The 14,495-nt window shown below is 42.5% G+C and overlaps 1 protein-coding gene across 3 annotated transcripts in view; it reads left to right on the forward strand.

The window, feature by feature from the left end:
- The first annotated feature begins 617 nt into the window (after positions 1–617).
- Positions 618–14,495, forward strand: part of Evl (Enah/Vasp-like) — a 91,610-nt gene continuing 77,732 nt past the window's right edge. For 2 of the 3 annotated variants that reach the window (XM_090344815.1, XM_090344816.1), the window contains exon 1: positions 1,344–1,398. Coding sequence is in view for 1 of the 3 variants with exons in the window: in XM_090344819.1 (XP_090200945.1) it covers positions 865–869 (5 nt within the window). In the remaining 2 variants the exon portion in view is untranslated. Of the gene's footprint in view, positions 870–1,343; positions 1,399–14,495 lie in introns of those variants that run through there. The other variant, XM_090344819.1, reaches the window with a different exon arrangement.

The raw sequence follows: 14,495 nt of genomic DNA on the forward strand, positions 1-14,495 counted from the left end.
GACACCGGCCAGGTGCAGGGAAGGGGAGACGTGGTGAGCATTCTCTGACCACAGCAAGCCACCCCGCACCCTCACTGTCTTCGGCAAAGACCCTGGGAGAAGAGTCGAGGGTGCGCAGGACTCCACGTGCCGCCCGCAGTCCCGCCCGCCTGGCCCCGCCCCCTTCCCTTCTCTTCCAATCTCCGTGCTTCCCTCTTGACTCCGCCCCTACGGACTCCCCCTTCATAGCTCCACCCCTCGACCTTCCTCTGGGTCCCGGCCCATCCACTCAACACTATCCCTTCCCTCTAGGCCCCACCCTCTTCCTCCGGGACACGCCCACTGCCTCCAGTGCCTTCCGCTCTTCCCGGCTCGGCCCCGCCCCTCGCAGGCTGGGGCTCCGCCCTCCTAGAGGCGCGGACTGTAAACCCCGCGCCTTTTGTGTGGAGCTTCAACGCCGCGCGCGCTCATTTTTTTTTTTTTTTTACCTCAGCGGCCCCCAGGCCGGCGCGCGAGTGCGCGCAGTCCCTCCGCACACGCAAGCTTCAGCTCCGCCGGCGCGCGCGTCCCCGACGGCCCGACCCCCTCAAGCTCGCCCCCTCCCCGGGGCTCCGTCAGCCGGACGCCGGGCACGCGCACGCGCCGGCCCGGGCACGCGCGCCCGCCAAGATGGCAGGGGCCGGGGCCCGGCTGTCAGTCGCCGCCGCCGAGGCCCTTCCCCGCAGCTAGCGGCCCCGACGCCCGCCCGAGAAGATGAGCCCCCGCCGTCCCCCGCAGCCCAGCCAGACGCGGAGCCGTCGCGCCCGGGGCCGGCTCCCCCGTTAGCGCCCGCCGACGCCGCCGCGCCGGGTCGTTCCCAGCCCCGCGCCCGCCCCGGCCGCGACAATGAGGTGAGTCGGCGTCCGCGCGCGCGGGCCCGGGAGGCAGGGCCCCCGGCCTGCCGGGGCGGGCGGGCGGGGAGGCGGCTTCGCGGAGCGCGGGAGGGGCGCGAGGCCGCCGGGGCCCGGCCGGGAGCGCAGGGGCGGCGCCGACCCGGGGCTGGCCGCCCCCTCCTCCCCCTTCCCGTCCCCCCCCCCGTCCTTCCTGGCTGCACGCCCGTCACTCACCACCCAGAACCGACCCGGGTCCGGCAGCGACACCTCCCCGGCGCCAGTCGCCACGTTCCGGGTCGTGACTTGGGGGGGCAGTCGGTTGCCTTTTCGACGCAGTTTGCCCTCGAACCACACGTTCCGTGTCCATTGAACCGTCTCTAGATGCAGGCTGGCTGCCTGGTGAGCTCTGCACCCACGGGAATAGAATAGATGGTCTTTTGTCCGCGGCGTCTTTCATGGGAAGAGTGTTGGGGATTTCTGTCTTCCGTAAGGAACCCCCGCGCCTTCCATCCCGGGAACAGGTCCTCGGGCATCCATTCCGCTGTGGGTAGATCCTGGTGTTCTGCTAGCGTTTGGTGTGTGTGCAGCGCTTCACGGCGCGTCCATTTCTCTTGGGTCTACGTACCTGACAGAATTTTTAGGTCAGACTGTATGCATAGCGTTCAGCTCTAGCGGATGACAGCGAGTGTGAGTGGCGGTAGCATTTTGGAAACTGAAATTTAGTGCAAATCTAACGTGATTTGCACAACTGCCACCAAGTTAGGGGAGAGTCCTTTACCTCCTCGACAGCACTTAGTGTTGTCTGCCTTGTATTTTAGTCATTCTGGTGACTGAAGTGGGATATCACTGTGGGTATGAATTTGTGGTTCCTTGTTGGCTGATGAAGCTGATCCTTTTTTTTTTTTTAAATGCTTATTTGGTACCCTCTTTTATGAAGTACCTGTTAAAAAGATCCTACCCATGTTTTTACCTGTCTTCCTAGTTTGTATTTGTTTCTATTCTCAAATAAAAAAGAAAATGGTTTCCTAGCATACCTTCTAGAAACCTCACCGTTTTGCCTGTCTCATTCAGGTAGATAGTCCATCTGCAATTGATTTCTAGTGTGGTATGTGATTGTTTCATTTCTACCCAACATTATGTATCCATCACTATTTCAGAAAGATCTTTTCCCCACAGTTCCCAATGCCACCTTGTCCCCTTCCATTCTTGCATGGGAGGTCCCATATTCTTTATATTGAAAAAGTATCTTTTTGTATTCTTTTAGTGGGGGTTCTACTGGTGACAAATTCTTGGTTCGAAAATGTCAGTTTTTAGCCTTCATTTTTTTCTGCTTTGTAAACAGACTTATTGAAATGTAATTCACTCCATAAAATTTATCCATTTAAATATACACTTGGGGTTCAAGCATAGCTCAAGTGGTAGAATGCTTGCCCCAAAAGATCAAGTTTATTATTTATTTTAGGATATTCAGATAGTTTTGTAATCATTATGACAGTCTTCATTTTAGAACTATTTTTTTTCTGTTTTTGAACTGTCATTAGTTGCAAGATTTATGATTTGCCACTATTTTCTTTTAGCATTTCAAAGCTACCTTGTGGTTTATAAGTTTGCCATTTCTGTTGAGAAGTAACTTTAGGACTCTTTTGTTCCTTGGAAAGTACTGTCTTTCTCTAGCTGCTTTTAAAATAATCTTATTATTGATTTTCAGTATTTTTTTCTATGAATCTGTATGAGTTTTTAAATTTGTGATTAAAGTTCTTAGGGCTTTTTGAATCTGTGGCTTCATATCTTTCATTTGTTTTTGCAACTAGTTAATTAATGCTTTTCCATTTTCTTCTACTTTTCCTTCTGTGACTACAGTTATACATATGTTTCTGTCTCTTGAATCTTCCTCTAGTGTTTTTCATTTATCAAATTGATTCATTCTAAAGATATCACTCATCTCTCTTCTGCAGTATGTAATCTCATTAAAATTACTTACTTTCAGTTAATTTTGCTTTTAATTTCTATTTGGCTGACTTTTATGGTTCTTAGTTATCAGCTAAAATTATCAGTCTTGTCTTTTATCATGTTGAATATGCACAGTTATTTTAAAGTCTGCTTCTAATAATGGCAAAATCTGAGTTGCCTGGCCCTGGTGGCTCACACCTGTAATCCTAGCTACTCAGAAGGCTGAGATCTGAGGATCGCAGATCAGAGCCAGTCCAGGCAGGAAAGTCCAAGAGACTCAGCTCCAATAAACTCCCCAAAAAGCCAGAAGCGGAGCTGTGGCACCAGTGGTAGAGCCATAGTCTTGAACAAAAGAAGCTCAGGAACAGCATCTGGGCCCTGAGTTCAAGCCCCAAGACTGGCACACACACACACACACACACACACACACACACAAATAAAATTTGAGTCATTTCCATGATCTGTTTCTTTGCAGAGTCTTATTTCTCCTCTCCTTCACCCCCCTCCCTCTTTCCCTGTTACCCTCCCTTTCTCCCTTTTCCCCTTTTCTCTTTAAAAATATGTGCTGGCGGTCTGGGAGTTTGGCCTAGTTGTAGAGCACTTGCCTAGCATGCATGAAGGCCCGGGTTCGATTCCTTGGTAACACATACATAGAAAAAAGCCAGAAGTGGTAGTGTGGCTCAAGTGGTAGAGTTCTAGCCGTGAGAAAGTCCAAACACAATGCTCAGTCCCTGAGCTCAAGGCCCAGGACTGGCAAAAAAAAAAAAAAAATGTGCTAGCTATTATATTTACTACAAAATTGTTTGTAGACATAATTTGAGGCCTGAGATGCTGTTTTTGTTTCCCAGAACAATTTCACATTTGTTCTGAAATTTCTCCATTCTATTTTAACCCTTGTGTGCTTATTTTCATTGATTTACTGTACTCCATAGAATAAAACATCATTAATTCATGTTTTGTTTTGCCAGTCCTGGGGCTTGAAGTTAGGGCCTAGGCACTGTCTTTGGGCTTTCTCAAGGGCAGTGGTTTACCACTTGAGCCACAGTACCACTTCCAGCTTTTTCTGTGTCTGTGGCACCAAGAAATCGAACTTAGGGCTTCGTGCATGCTAGGCAAGCATTCTACCACTAGGCCATGTTCCTGGCCCCTAATTCTTTTTTTTTTTTGTTGGTAGACGCTTGAGTTGCAAGTCAGGGATGATCACTTACAATCTAGGGTCACATCAGTCCAGTTTCACAGATTGAGCTCTTTGTAAGATGAGCTTCACTACTTGTGAGGCCATGCCTGCTCTTTTCATTTCAAGCTGGGTGCTCATGGCTCAGGCCTATAATTCTAGTTGCTCAGAAGGCTGAGATCTGAGAATCTCAGGCCCTGGCAGAAACATCTATGAGTCTTTTGTCTCCAGTTAACTAGCTGGAAATTAAAGCATGGCCCATGTGGAAGAGCAACACCACGAGTGAGAACTTGAGGTTCTGAGTTCAAGCCTTTGCATATAATGGTAGGTAGGTAGGTAGGTGGGTGGGTGGGTGGATGGATGGATGGATGGATGGATGGATGGATGGATGGATGGATAGATAGATAGATAGATAGATAGATAGATAGATAGATAGATAGATAGATATTGAGTCCCTTCAGAGTTGCCAAATAGTCCTAGGGAAATTAACCTTTCTGGCTTCTGACATGCTCCCCTAACACTCCCAAATTCCCCCCTCCCCACTTTCTAATGGTGAACTATAGCAAGGAGATATTTGTTACTTTTTTGTCTCCAGCTTTCCTAGTTCTCTATAGCTAAAGAATTCTGATTTACACAGTCCGTAGTTACTAGAGAGAAAAGTCCCTGAGTTTTGCATTATCAGGGATAGTTTGACCCTTTATTTAATCTGAAGATTTGTGGAGACCTGTGACTTTTTTTTTTCTGGTGTTCTAACTGTATTAGACTGCCAATTTATTAAAAGTTCATGGATAATTTTAAGAATAAATCTTTAATTCTTTTCAATACATAATTAATTGAAAAGTGATAGTTCAACTTAATCATTGTAAATCTAAGGATTGGGGGGGCAGATGCCCTTTTCTCTCTCTCTTGTGCTCATTTATTTCTCCTGTTTGGGTTTCCTTAATAGTTTATATGATTTTTTAAAATGACTCTTTAGCCTATCCTTTGCAATAAAATATTTAATTTTTTGACCAACAGCAGCATGATTATAGAAATAAAAGTTCTTAAATGATTTTTCTAGAGTAAATTATTCATATACTTTTCCCTTAAGTCATTTTTTATACAGATTTTCAAAAACACTGCTAGCTGTTTAATTGGTTCTTTGTTGAGACTGCTTATAGTTAGACACCTATCCATGTATATTTACTTTCCATCTGAAGTGTTTGGCTTTGGCAGATGGTGAACAAGTTCAGGAAATATATTTGTTGTCCCTGTTGTCAACTACTGATTTGATTTGATTACTTCCAAGTGTGGGAAAACAAATTTTATTTCCTCTGCTCTCATCACAACAGTTAACACCAAAGAACTGGCTACTGTGGCATACAACTATAGTCTTTGCTGTTGGGGAGTCTGAAATGGGAGAATTGCCTGAGTCTAGAAGTTTGAGTCCACCCTAGCCAACATAGGGAGACACCATCTCAAAAAAAAAAAAGAAAATAGCATTTAAGTGGTAGAGTGCCTGCATTCTGGCAAGTGCCAGGCGGAGAGTTCAGTCCAAGTGCTGACAAAGCAATAGAAACCCAAAAAGAAATAGCGAAGACTTCTGTGACCTGAAAAGGTATAAGAGTTTCTCCCCTCCAGCAAGCAACCAGTTCTGCAAAAGTGTGCTCTAATCTAATCCTATAGGCTAAGAGCTCAGTTCCCAGGACTCTTCCTCCCACTCCCCCCCCCACACACAAATAATCACATACCTAAAAGATTTATATAGAAATCTATATGCTATCATTTCTGTACCTACTTTTAAAAACCTACCTCCTTATACCCAATACAAAATGAATTTCGGCTTACATAATTTACTCATTTATCTGTTAAGAACCTTCTGTGAACACTTTTCCAGTTGTCTTTTCTCTTTAAAAATTTAGTGTATAAATTAAATTTTTAGCCAGGCTGGTGACTGTAACCCTACCTACTCAGAAGGCTGAGATCTGAGGATCATGGCTCAGAGCCAGGCCAGGCACTAAAGTCTGAGAGACTCTTTTTTTTTTTCTTTTTTCTTTTTTTGCCAGTCCTGGGGCTTGAACTCAGGGCCTGAGCACTGTCTTTGGGCTTTTTTCTCAAGGCTATCATTCTGCCACTTGAGCCATAGTGACATTTCTGGCTTTTTCTATGCATGTGGTACCAAGGAATCAAACCTGGGTCTTCATGTATGCTAGGCAAGCACTCTACCACTAGGCCAAACTCCCGTCCAAGAGACTCTTATCTCCAATTAACCACCAGAATACCAGAAGTGGAGCTGTGGCTCAAGGGGTAGGGCTGTAGCCTTGGGCTGAAGAGCTTAGGGACTGTGCCTAGGCCCAGAGTTCAAGTCCCATGACGGACCAGAAAGAAAAAAGTGCCCGGGATTGCCTGGGCTAGCTTTGAACCGCTATCCTCAGATCTCAGCCTCCTGAGTAGCTAGGATTGCAGGTGTGAGCCACCTCGCCCTGCAAAAGATTAAATCTTTATGTGATTAAATCATTTAGGATAGCATTATTCTAAAAGTTTGCCTATTAAATTTTTTTCTCTATATAAAAACCTTTGAAGATGTGTTGCTCAAACTGTCTGCCCTATGAGGTAAGGAATGAAATTAAGCTTTTCCTTAGAATTGCTGGTCAAATAATTGATGATGTCTATAATTTTACTTCAGAAATTATCAGCAGTATTTTCTCAGTTAGATGGTAGTACAAATATCTACCAAAATCCAGAGATGCAACAGATGATGTCGGAGTTAGTGAAGATCATTTCTGATCATACAGCTGAATTACCCCTGCCAGGGACAGCCTACATGCGTAAGGCATGGCCAGTCTAGCCTGATGTGCCAGGAAACCACTTTATCTGGACCAAGGATACTTTATCAGTTTCAATTATACAAAATGCAGTGTGATGATAGAGTACAGTATAAGAGGCATAGGCACAAACAGTCCTTGTTGATTACCCTGGTTCTCCCCTCTTTACCCTCCATCCCCTTCTTCCCCTATCACAGTTGACCCCAAGTATGTTTCTGAACCTGTTATTGTAGGTGGGGCATAGGGGAACATGTCTTGAGATGGTTTTGGAAGTTGTGTTAAGACTAGTGCAGAGGCCAAAGGGCCTCTGGATATGTATGTGTATTTCTCTTGGCTCTACACCTGTTGTAGTACCAATATTATTTATATTACCTTGTGAACAAAGATTTTTTAAGCTACTACCACCATATGCACATGTGTAGCATGTAGAAGGGCTCTAGCTTCCATCCTCAACATTGTACAATAAGTAAGTAAAACAAAGGTTATAAGTAATCTCACTTTGAATTTTGCTGGTTTGAGGGTTTTGTTTGAACTTAATACACAGATTTCTTTGTTTATCTAGTTCTATAACAAATAACATTTAAATTTAGTTTTTAATTATGTGCAAATATATATACATGAAATAAACTACATAATATTGTTTTATTAAGGATTTTTCCCCTTTAAAGGGAATCTGTCTATCCCCCAGGTTAGTGAACCATTGCAGTAACCCATGAACTTAATGAAGAGACTCTGAGTTGTTAAGTGAGCATATTGTAAGTATTGAAATAAGGGCATAAGTAAATTCAAACTAAGTCCTTCTAGTTAACAATATTGGAGTGCTAAGGTAGCTTTTTCAGACAACTTGAAGTAGAATTTCCTCCTTCATAGTATATAAGGAGAAGCTTTTCCTGGAAATAATTTTCTGGTAGAAAATTTTTCCTGCCTTTTAACAAATGGCATTCTTTTCTGATTTAAATATAGTATGTGCTGAAAATTCAGAATTTGAAAAGAGAAAGGTATGAAAAAAATGATAAAAACCAGCATCAATCCTGTTATTAACAGATACCATATGAAATATGATGGAGTTCCTTTATCTTTTTCACCTGTAAGATAACATTTTCACAAAAATGATAGAATATTATTTGTCAGGCAGTTTACATTTTACATATATTTTCCATTTGACATAGATGTATTTCCTCTTTGAATAATCTTTAGAAACATTTGAAATCATACAACATGCATAACATATTTATTTACCAATACCTCAACTTTAAGGCAACTTGTTTATTTTTTATTCTAGGTGATAATGAAGTCAGGGTGTGACACTAATCATTTCCTTAAGATAAATCAGTGAATAATTTTACTTGGTACCAAAAGGGTATTTACACATATTATCAGAATGTTAATTTTAAACAAAATTGAAAGAGATAAAACTAATGAAAGATAGTTAAGTAAGATAGGTAAACTTGGAGCTTATTCCCTAAAAAGCCAAGGAAGAGCTAGGAAAGACATCAGAAAGGAGAAATAAATGGAGGAAGAAAGGAAAGGGGGGGGAGTTTGTTTGTTTTGGGGTTTTTTTGTGGGTCATGGGGCTTGATCTCAGCCTGGGCACTGAGCTCTTCAGCTTTAGGCTACCACCCTACCCTTGAGCCAAGCCCCACTTGTGTTTTCTAGAAGTTAATTGGAAATAAGAGTCTCAAGTCCTTTTGTGTCCAGGCTGGCTTTGAACCTTGATCCTCAGATCTCAGCCTCCTGAGTAGCTAGGATTACAGGTGTGAGTCAACACACCCACCTGGCATTTCTGTTTTGAATGGTGTAGTTGTGCTGGGTGCCAGTGGCTCTTGCCTGTAATCCTAGCTACTCAAGAGACCCAGATCTGAGGATCTCAGTTCAAAGCCAGCCCAGGCACAAAAGGCTGTGAAACTCTGATCTCCAGTTAACCACCAGAAAACAGAAAGTGGCACTGTGGATCAAGTGATAGAGCCTTGAGCTGAAGAGCTCAGGGACAGCTCAGACCAAGAATTCAAGCCCCACAACCAACCAACCAAAAAAATACAAGCAAAAAAACCCCAAAATCCAGAATTGTGTAGTTGTATCTGTTCACCATGGGAGGGAACCCAGTTCCCCATAGCTGTTGTCTGTGCTGATGGACTGTCTTTTTAGAACTCTGTGAACAACATCTATTCTTATTTGCAGTTCCATTGTTATGTGAGTGAACTTAATTTTTTTTGTTGTTGTTGTTTAGACTTTTTAAGTTTTGAGCTTTATTTACCCCCTGTGTTCTCTCTTCCCTCCTCTCCCCCGCAAATCAGTCATGGGGCTTGAACTCTGGGCTTGGGTGCTGTCCTTGAACTCTTTAGCTCAAGACTAGTGCTCTGCCACTTGAGCCATAGTACCACCTCCGGTTTGGTGGTAGTTAATTAGAGATAAGAGTATCAGGAACTTTTCATGCCCAGGCTGGCTTTGAACCTCAACCCTCAGATCTCAACCTCCTGAGTAGCTAGAATTACAGGTGTAAACCGTGGGCACTCAGCTTTTAACTCTTGTATTCTAAGCATCCTGAATTTTAAAGTCAGACAGACCTGGATTCTGCCCTTAGGTGACTAGCTCACTGATTTTGTTAGCAAAGTGTGTGTGTGTGTGTGTGTGTGTGTGTGTGTGTGTGTGTGTGTGTGTGTGTGTGTACGTGTGCATGTATATATGTGCGTGCATGCAGGTACTAGGGATTGAACTCAGAGCCTAGGCCTTGTCCCTTAGCTTTTTTATTCAAAGTTGGTACTCTACTCCTTGAGCCACAGCTCCACTTCTGACTTTTTGTTCGTTTTTTGGAGATAAGAATCTTGTGGACTTGGGGCCGGGAGTTTGGCCTAGTGGTTAAAGTGCTTGCCTAGCATGCATGAAGACCCGGGTTCGATTCCTCGGTACCACATACATAGAAAAAAGCCGGGAAGTGGTGCTGAGGCTCAAGTGGTAGAGCTCTAGCCTTGAGAAAGTCCAAGGACAGTGCTCAAGCCCTGAGCCCAAGCCCAGGACTGGCAAAAAAAAAAAAAAAAGAATCTTATGGACTTTATTGCAGTTCTTAAATCAGGGGTTTTGTTGTTGTTGTTGTTGTTGTTGTTGTTTTCCATTTTGTAGTACCAGTCCTGGGTCTTGAACTCATGGCCTTACACTCTCACTTGGCTTTTTTTGCTCCTGGTCTGGCTCTCTAAAACTTAGCTGTAGCTCCACTTTCAGCAAATGGTTAACTTTTGTGATTCTCTATTTTTCTGGAATTCGAATGAGGACAATCCCACTTCCTTTCCAGGGTTTTGATCAAATGAGATCAGTGAGAATATGTGAAAAGTTATTAGTTTACATCTGATGTTTAATGAAAGTAGTTATTTTTCCCCACCCCTGCCCCAATTTGTTCTATCTGTGAGGAACATATCTAGGATAATTCTGATTTCCAAGACTCGGCACTTTTATCAGGTCACTATATAACACTTTCATACATGACCAAATATTTTAAGTTTTGATTGTAATCACTATTGATGCTTCAAATTCTAAAAAAAGGATTTCAGGACATTCTCTACCAAAGTCACAAAATAGAACTATTGAAATAATGATAAAACAGGAGATGTTATTTCAGAGTAGAGAATATAATTGAACTAGAAGCGTAGATGATGAAAATGTCACTGGCCAGCCCGCGGTAGGCTCACACCCATAATCCTAGTTACTTGGGAGCTAGGGATTAGAAAGATTTTGGAGTTTAAGACCAGGCTGGAAAAAAAAGTTTATGAGACTTTCATCTCAAGCAATAAAAAGCTGGTGCATGTACTTGTCATTCCAGCCAGCTATCCATGGGAAGTATAAATAGAAGGAACATGGTTTAAGTAGCAAAAGTACAGATATGAGACCTTATCTGAAAAATAAGCTGAAAAGGGCTGGGGTGTGGTCCAATTAGTAGAGCATCTGCTAGGCCCTGAATTTAGCTCCAGTACTGCTCCCTCCCTACCCCCCCCCAAAAAAATGGTTACTATAATTTAACATATTTTAGCTGTGAAATTCATAGAAGCCACAGCCAAAAAGGAAGCATGAGTCAGTTGTGTGAAAGAGAGACATATTTTGGGACAGTGAATGCTGGCCTTACAAGAGCTTGATATGGCAGTCTCTGACACAGCTCTAGTCCTCTTGGCCTTGTCTTTAAAAGCCTTGACTTTTTTTTTTTGGTGCCAGTCCTGGGCTTGAGCTCAGGGCCTGAGCACTGTCCTTGGACTTTCTCAAGGCTAGAGCTCTACCACTTGAGCCTCAGCACCACTTCCGGCTTTTTTCTATGTATGTGGTACCGAGGAACCGAACCCGGGTCTTCGTGCATGCTAGGCAAAGCACTCTACCACTAGGACAAACTCCTGGCCCTCTTCACCCTTCTTTCTCAAAGACTCCTTAAGCAAGAAAAGCTCTGATGAACTAAATCATACCATTGACCAGCATCTCACCACTTCTTTTTCTTTTTCACATTGCTTACTTCTTAACCTTCAAATCTGAGACTAAACATGCCTTCCTCAGGAAAGCAGTCCCTACACCATAGCTTAGGTGAAGGCCCTACCCTGTTAACTGCCTCTGTGCTCTCTCATTTCCTTTTCTGTAACTGTTTATGTTTAGTATTCCCTGCTACACTGTCAATTCATAAAGGCAGGGATTATGCCTTTTTCTATCTTTTCTGGCTTACACAATAACTGACACTTGGTAGATGCTTAATAAATATTCATACTAATGCCTATAAAGTGGGCTTACAGCCTTCATTCTATGGTGACTTAGGTCCTTCAAAGTATGACATTCCGGGAAACTACCCTGAATTGGTAGAAGCTGGCACCCAAGATGAAAACTGTTTTAATGTACTTAGTGAAATTAATGCATTGCTGGGGCAACAAGGCTTTAGTCAACATTTTTTTTTAATCAAACAGTTAATTGATTTTTTTTTTGCCAGTTGTGGGGCTTGAACTCAGGGCCTGAGCACTGTCCTTGGACTTTTCTCAAGGCTAGAGCTCTACCACTTGAGTCACAGCACCACTTCTAGCTTTTTTTTCCCCTTCCTATATATGTGGTACCAAGGTAAATTGATTTTTTATTGCAATCTAGAAATGAAACTTCTCAGCATTACTTTCCCATTATATTATTCTCCAAGCCATGGGAAGCGCTAAGGAAGAAAAAAAAATGAACACATATAAAAAGTTGATGTCCCTCACAAAAGATGTAAAAAAATCATATCATATTTTATGTTAGGCTTTCAAAATTGGGGAACATAATTACGCCTCAAATTGTGAACATTGTTTGATTGTAATATCTCTTTTCAAGTAGATTCTACTAATTCCAGATTTAGAAAATTAAAATGTGTTCATAGAAGCGAACAGAGCAAAGCAGAAGAGAAAAAAATAAAACCTTAAAAGCTACTTGAATGGATACCTTTGGATCTGTGCATATGAAATACATTATTAAAAGGGGGTTGGGGGCGCTATTCTACACTGTTTTTCTATACAGCTGTTGTGAGCATGATTTGTTTGATGATGTGTGAATATTTTTTTTCCTGTTGTTCTTTAAGAATATTGTCCTTTGTAAGGACTGTAACACTCAGTATCCCAGATGTTCCTTTAATGTGTGTGGCAATTGCTGAAGCAAGGCTATGTCCATGTGTGTCCTTCCAAAATAGAGATCCTACACCTTATCCTTCAGAAGGGAGGAATCGATTGAGATTTTCCCCCTGTCTCTGACCTTAGTAAACCATTTTAGAATTGTAGAGAAATTGAGCATGAATTAGAGAGTTCCCATGTACTATCCCATAGGTGGTTCTCTACTGCTGATATATATTTATGATATATTATCATTGATTCATTATAACTAGTTATATTACGTAGTTTATTAAAGTTTCCTTTGTTTTTAATTAACCTACGTTTTCTGTTCCAGCATGCTCACCAATACTAAATTACTTTAGTTGTCATATCCCTTTGGGTTCCTCTTGACGCAAGAGTTTCTCTGATTTTCCTTATTTTCATGACTATATGACTATTTTGGAGAAATACTGATCAGGCATATTCCAGGACCTCCCTTTATTGGAACCTGATCATTTTCTCATGATTAGACTGGGTTATAAGCAGGAGGAGGAATATCACAGAGGTAAAGGGCCGTGTTCATCTGTTACCTTGAGGGTACACTATCTATGTGTGACCTATGATATTGACCTTGATTTGGCTGAAGTACTGCCTGTTAGGTTTTTTTCACTATTAGGCTACTTTTCTACCTCTTATTGTACTCTTTCGGAACAACTTATGGTGAATATTTTTGACATGTTAAGATCATGTATTTGTTTTAATGTGTATTAGAGAAAACCAGCTCATCAGGTCCATGGTGTTTTCTAAAAAGCTGTACCTAAGACCAGGGCTTATGTGAGAGAAGTTTGAATGGGAGTAGTAGTTTAGGAAGCAGAAATGAGGGAAAAGTAGGGAAACAGACTAAGAAGAGCCAATACTAGCGTTTGTGGATTAGGACAACTGTAGAAGCCAACCTGGGCCACAGGCCCTAATATCTTGAAAAAAAGAAGAGGCAAGAATGCCTCAGCTTCAGGTCTGGTAGTTTGGCCTAGTGGCAGAGTACTTGCCTAGCATGCACGAAAACTCGGGTTCAATTCCTCAATATCACATACATAGAAAAGCCGGAAATGGTGCTGTGGCTCCAGTGGTGGAGCACTAGCTTTGAGAACACCCAAGGACAATGCTCAGGCCCTGATTTCAAGCCCCAGGACTGGCAAAAAAAAAAAAAAAAAAAAAAGAGTGCCTGAGCTTCTGTCTACATTTGTCCAAGGGAGGACATTGACCACCTGAAGATAACAAGGGGGCAGGCTTGACAGAGCAATAGTAGAGAAGACAGAGCAGGTTCTTGGAAGTAGTTGTTTATTATTGTTACTAAATAAGCAGTGGAGCCTATGGCTCACACCTGTAATCCTAGATAGTCTGGAGGCTAAGATCTGAGGATCAAGGTTTGAAGCCAGCCCAGGGAAGAAAAATCTGTGAGCTTTTTCTTTTTCTTTTTCTTTTTTTTTTTGGTCAGTTATGGGACTTGAACTCTGGGTCTAGATGTTGTCCCTGAGCTCTTCAGCTCAAGGCTACAGCCCTACCACTGGAGCCACAATACTACTTCCGGTTTTCTGGTGGTTAATCGGAGATGAGTCAAACAGACTTTAGTGCTGGACTTTAGTGTCTGAGCTGACTCTGAACCACAATCCTCAGATCTCAGCCTCCTGAATAGCTAGGATGACAGGAGTGAGCCACCACACCTGGCTGTCTATGACATTCTTACTGACCAAAAACCCAGAAGTGGTGGGATGGCTCAAGTGATAGAGGGCTAGCCTGAAATCAAAATGCCAATAAGAGCTTGAGACCCTGAGTTCAAGCCCTAGTGTCAGCACCAAAAAAATAAAAAAGGAAAAACATTTCCTTATGTTCAGTCCTTTCATTTGTTGCTTCTCAATTTCCCAATGTATCTAGAAAGTTTTTCCACTTCCAGGTTGAAGTCAGCATTTCCTTAATTGTTATATGTTTCTTCAAGCATTTATATTTATTGCTCATTTGGAATTTAATATGTGGCTTGAGAGATGGGTTCAATTTTTCAGTTCTTTCTCATGTGATTATTACAGTCAAGGCAGCCCTCTGCCCTCACTTTGCTTAAACATGTACATACATACAAGTATGAATTAAACCCCAT

The sequence above is a fragment of the Megascapheus bottae genome, chromosome 14 (assembly GCF_031878675.1).
Source record: "Megascapheus bottae isolate mThoBot1 chromosome 14, mThoBot2.hap1, whole genome shotgun sequence".
Lineage (NCBI taxonomy): Eukaryota > Metazoa > Chordata > Mammalia > Rodentia > Geomyidae > Megascapheus > Megascapheus bottae.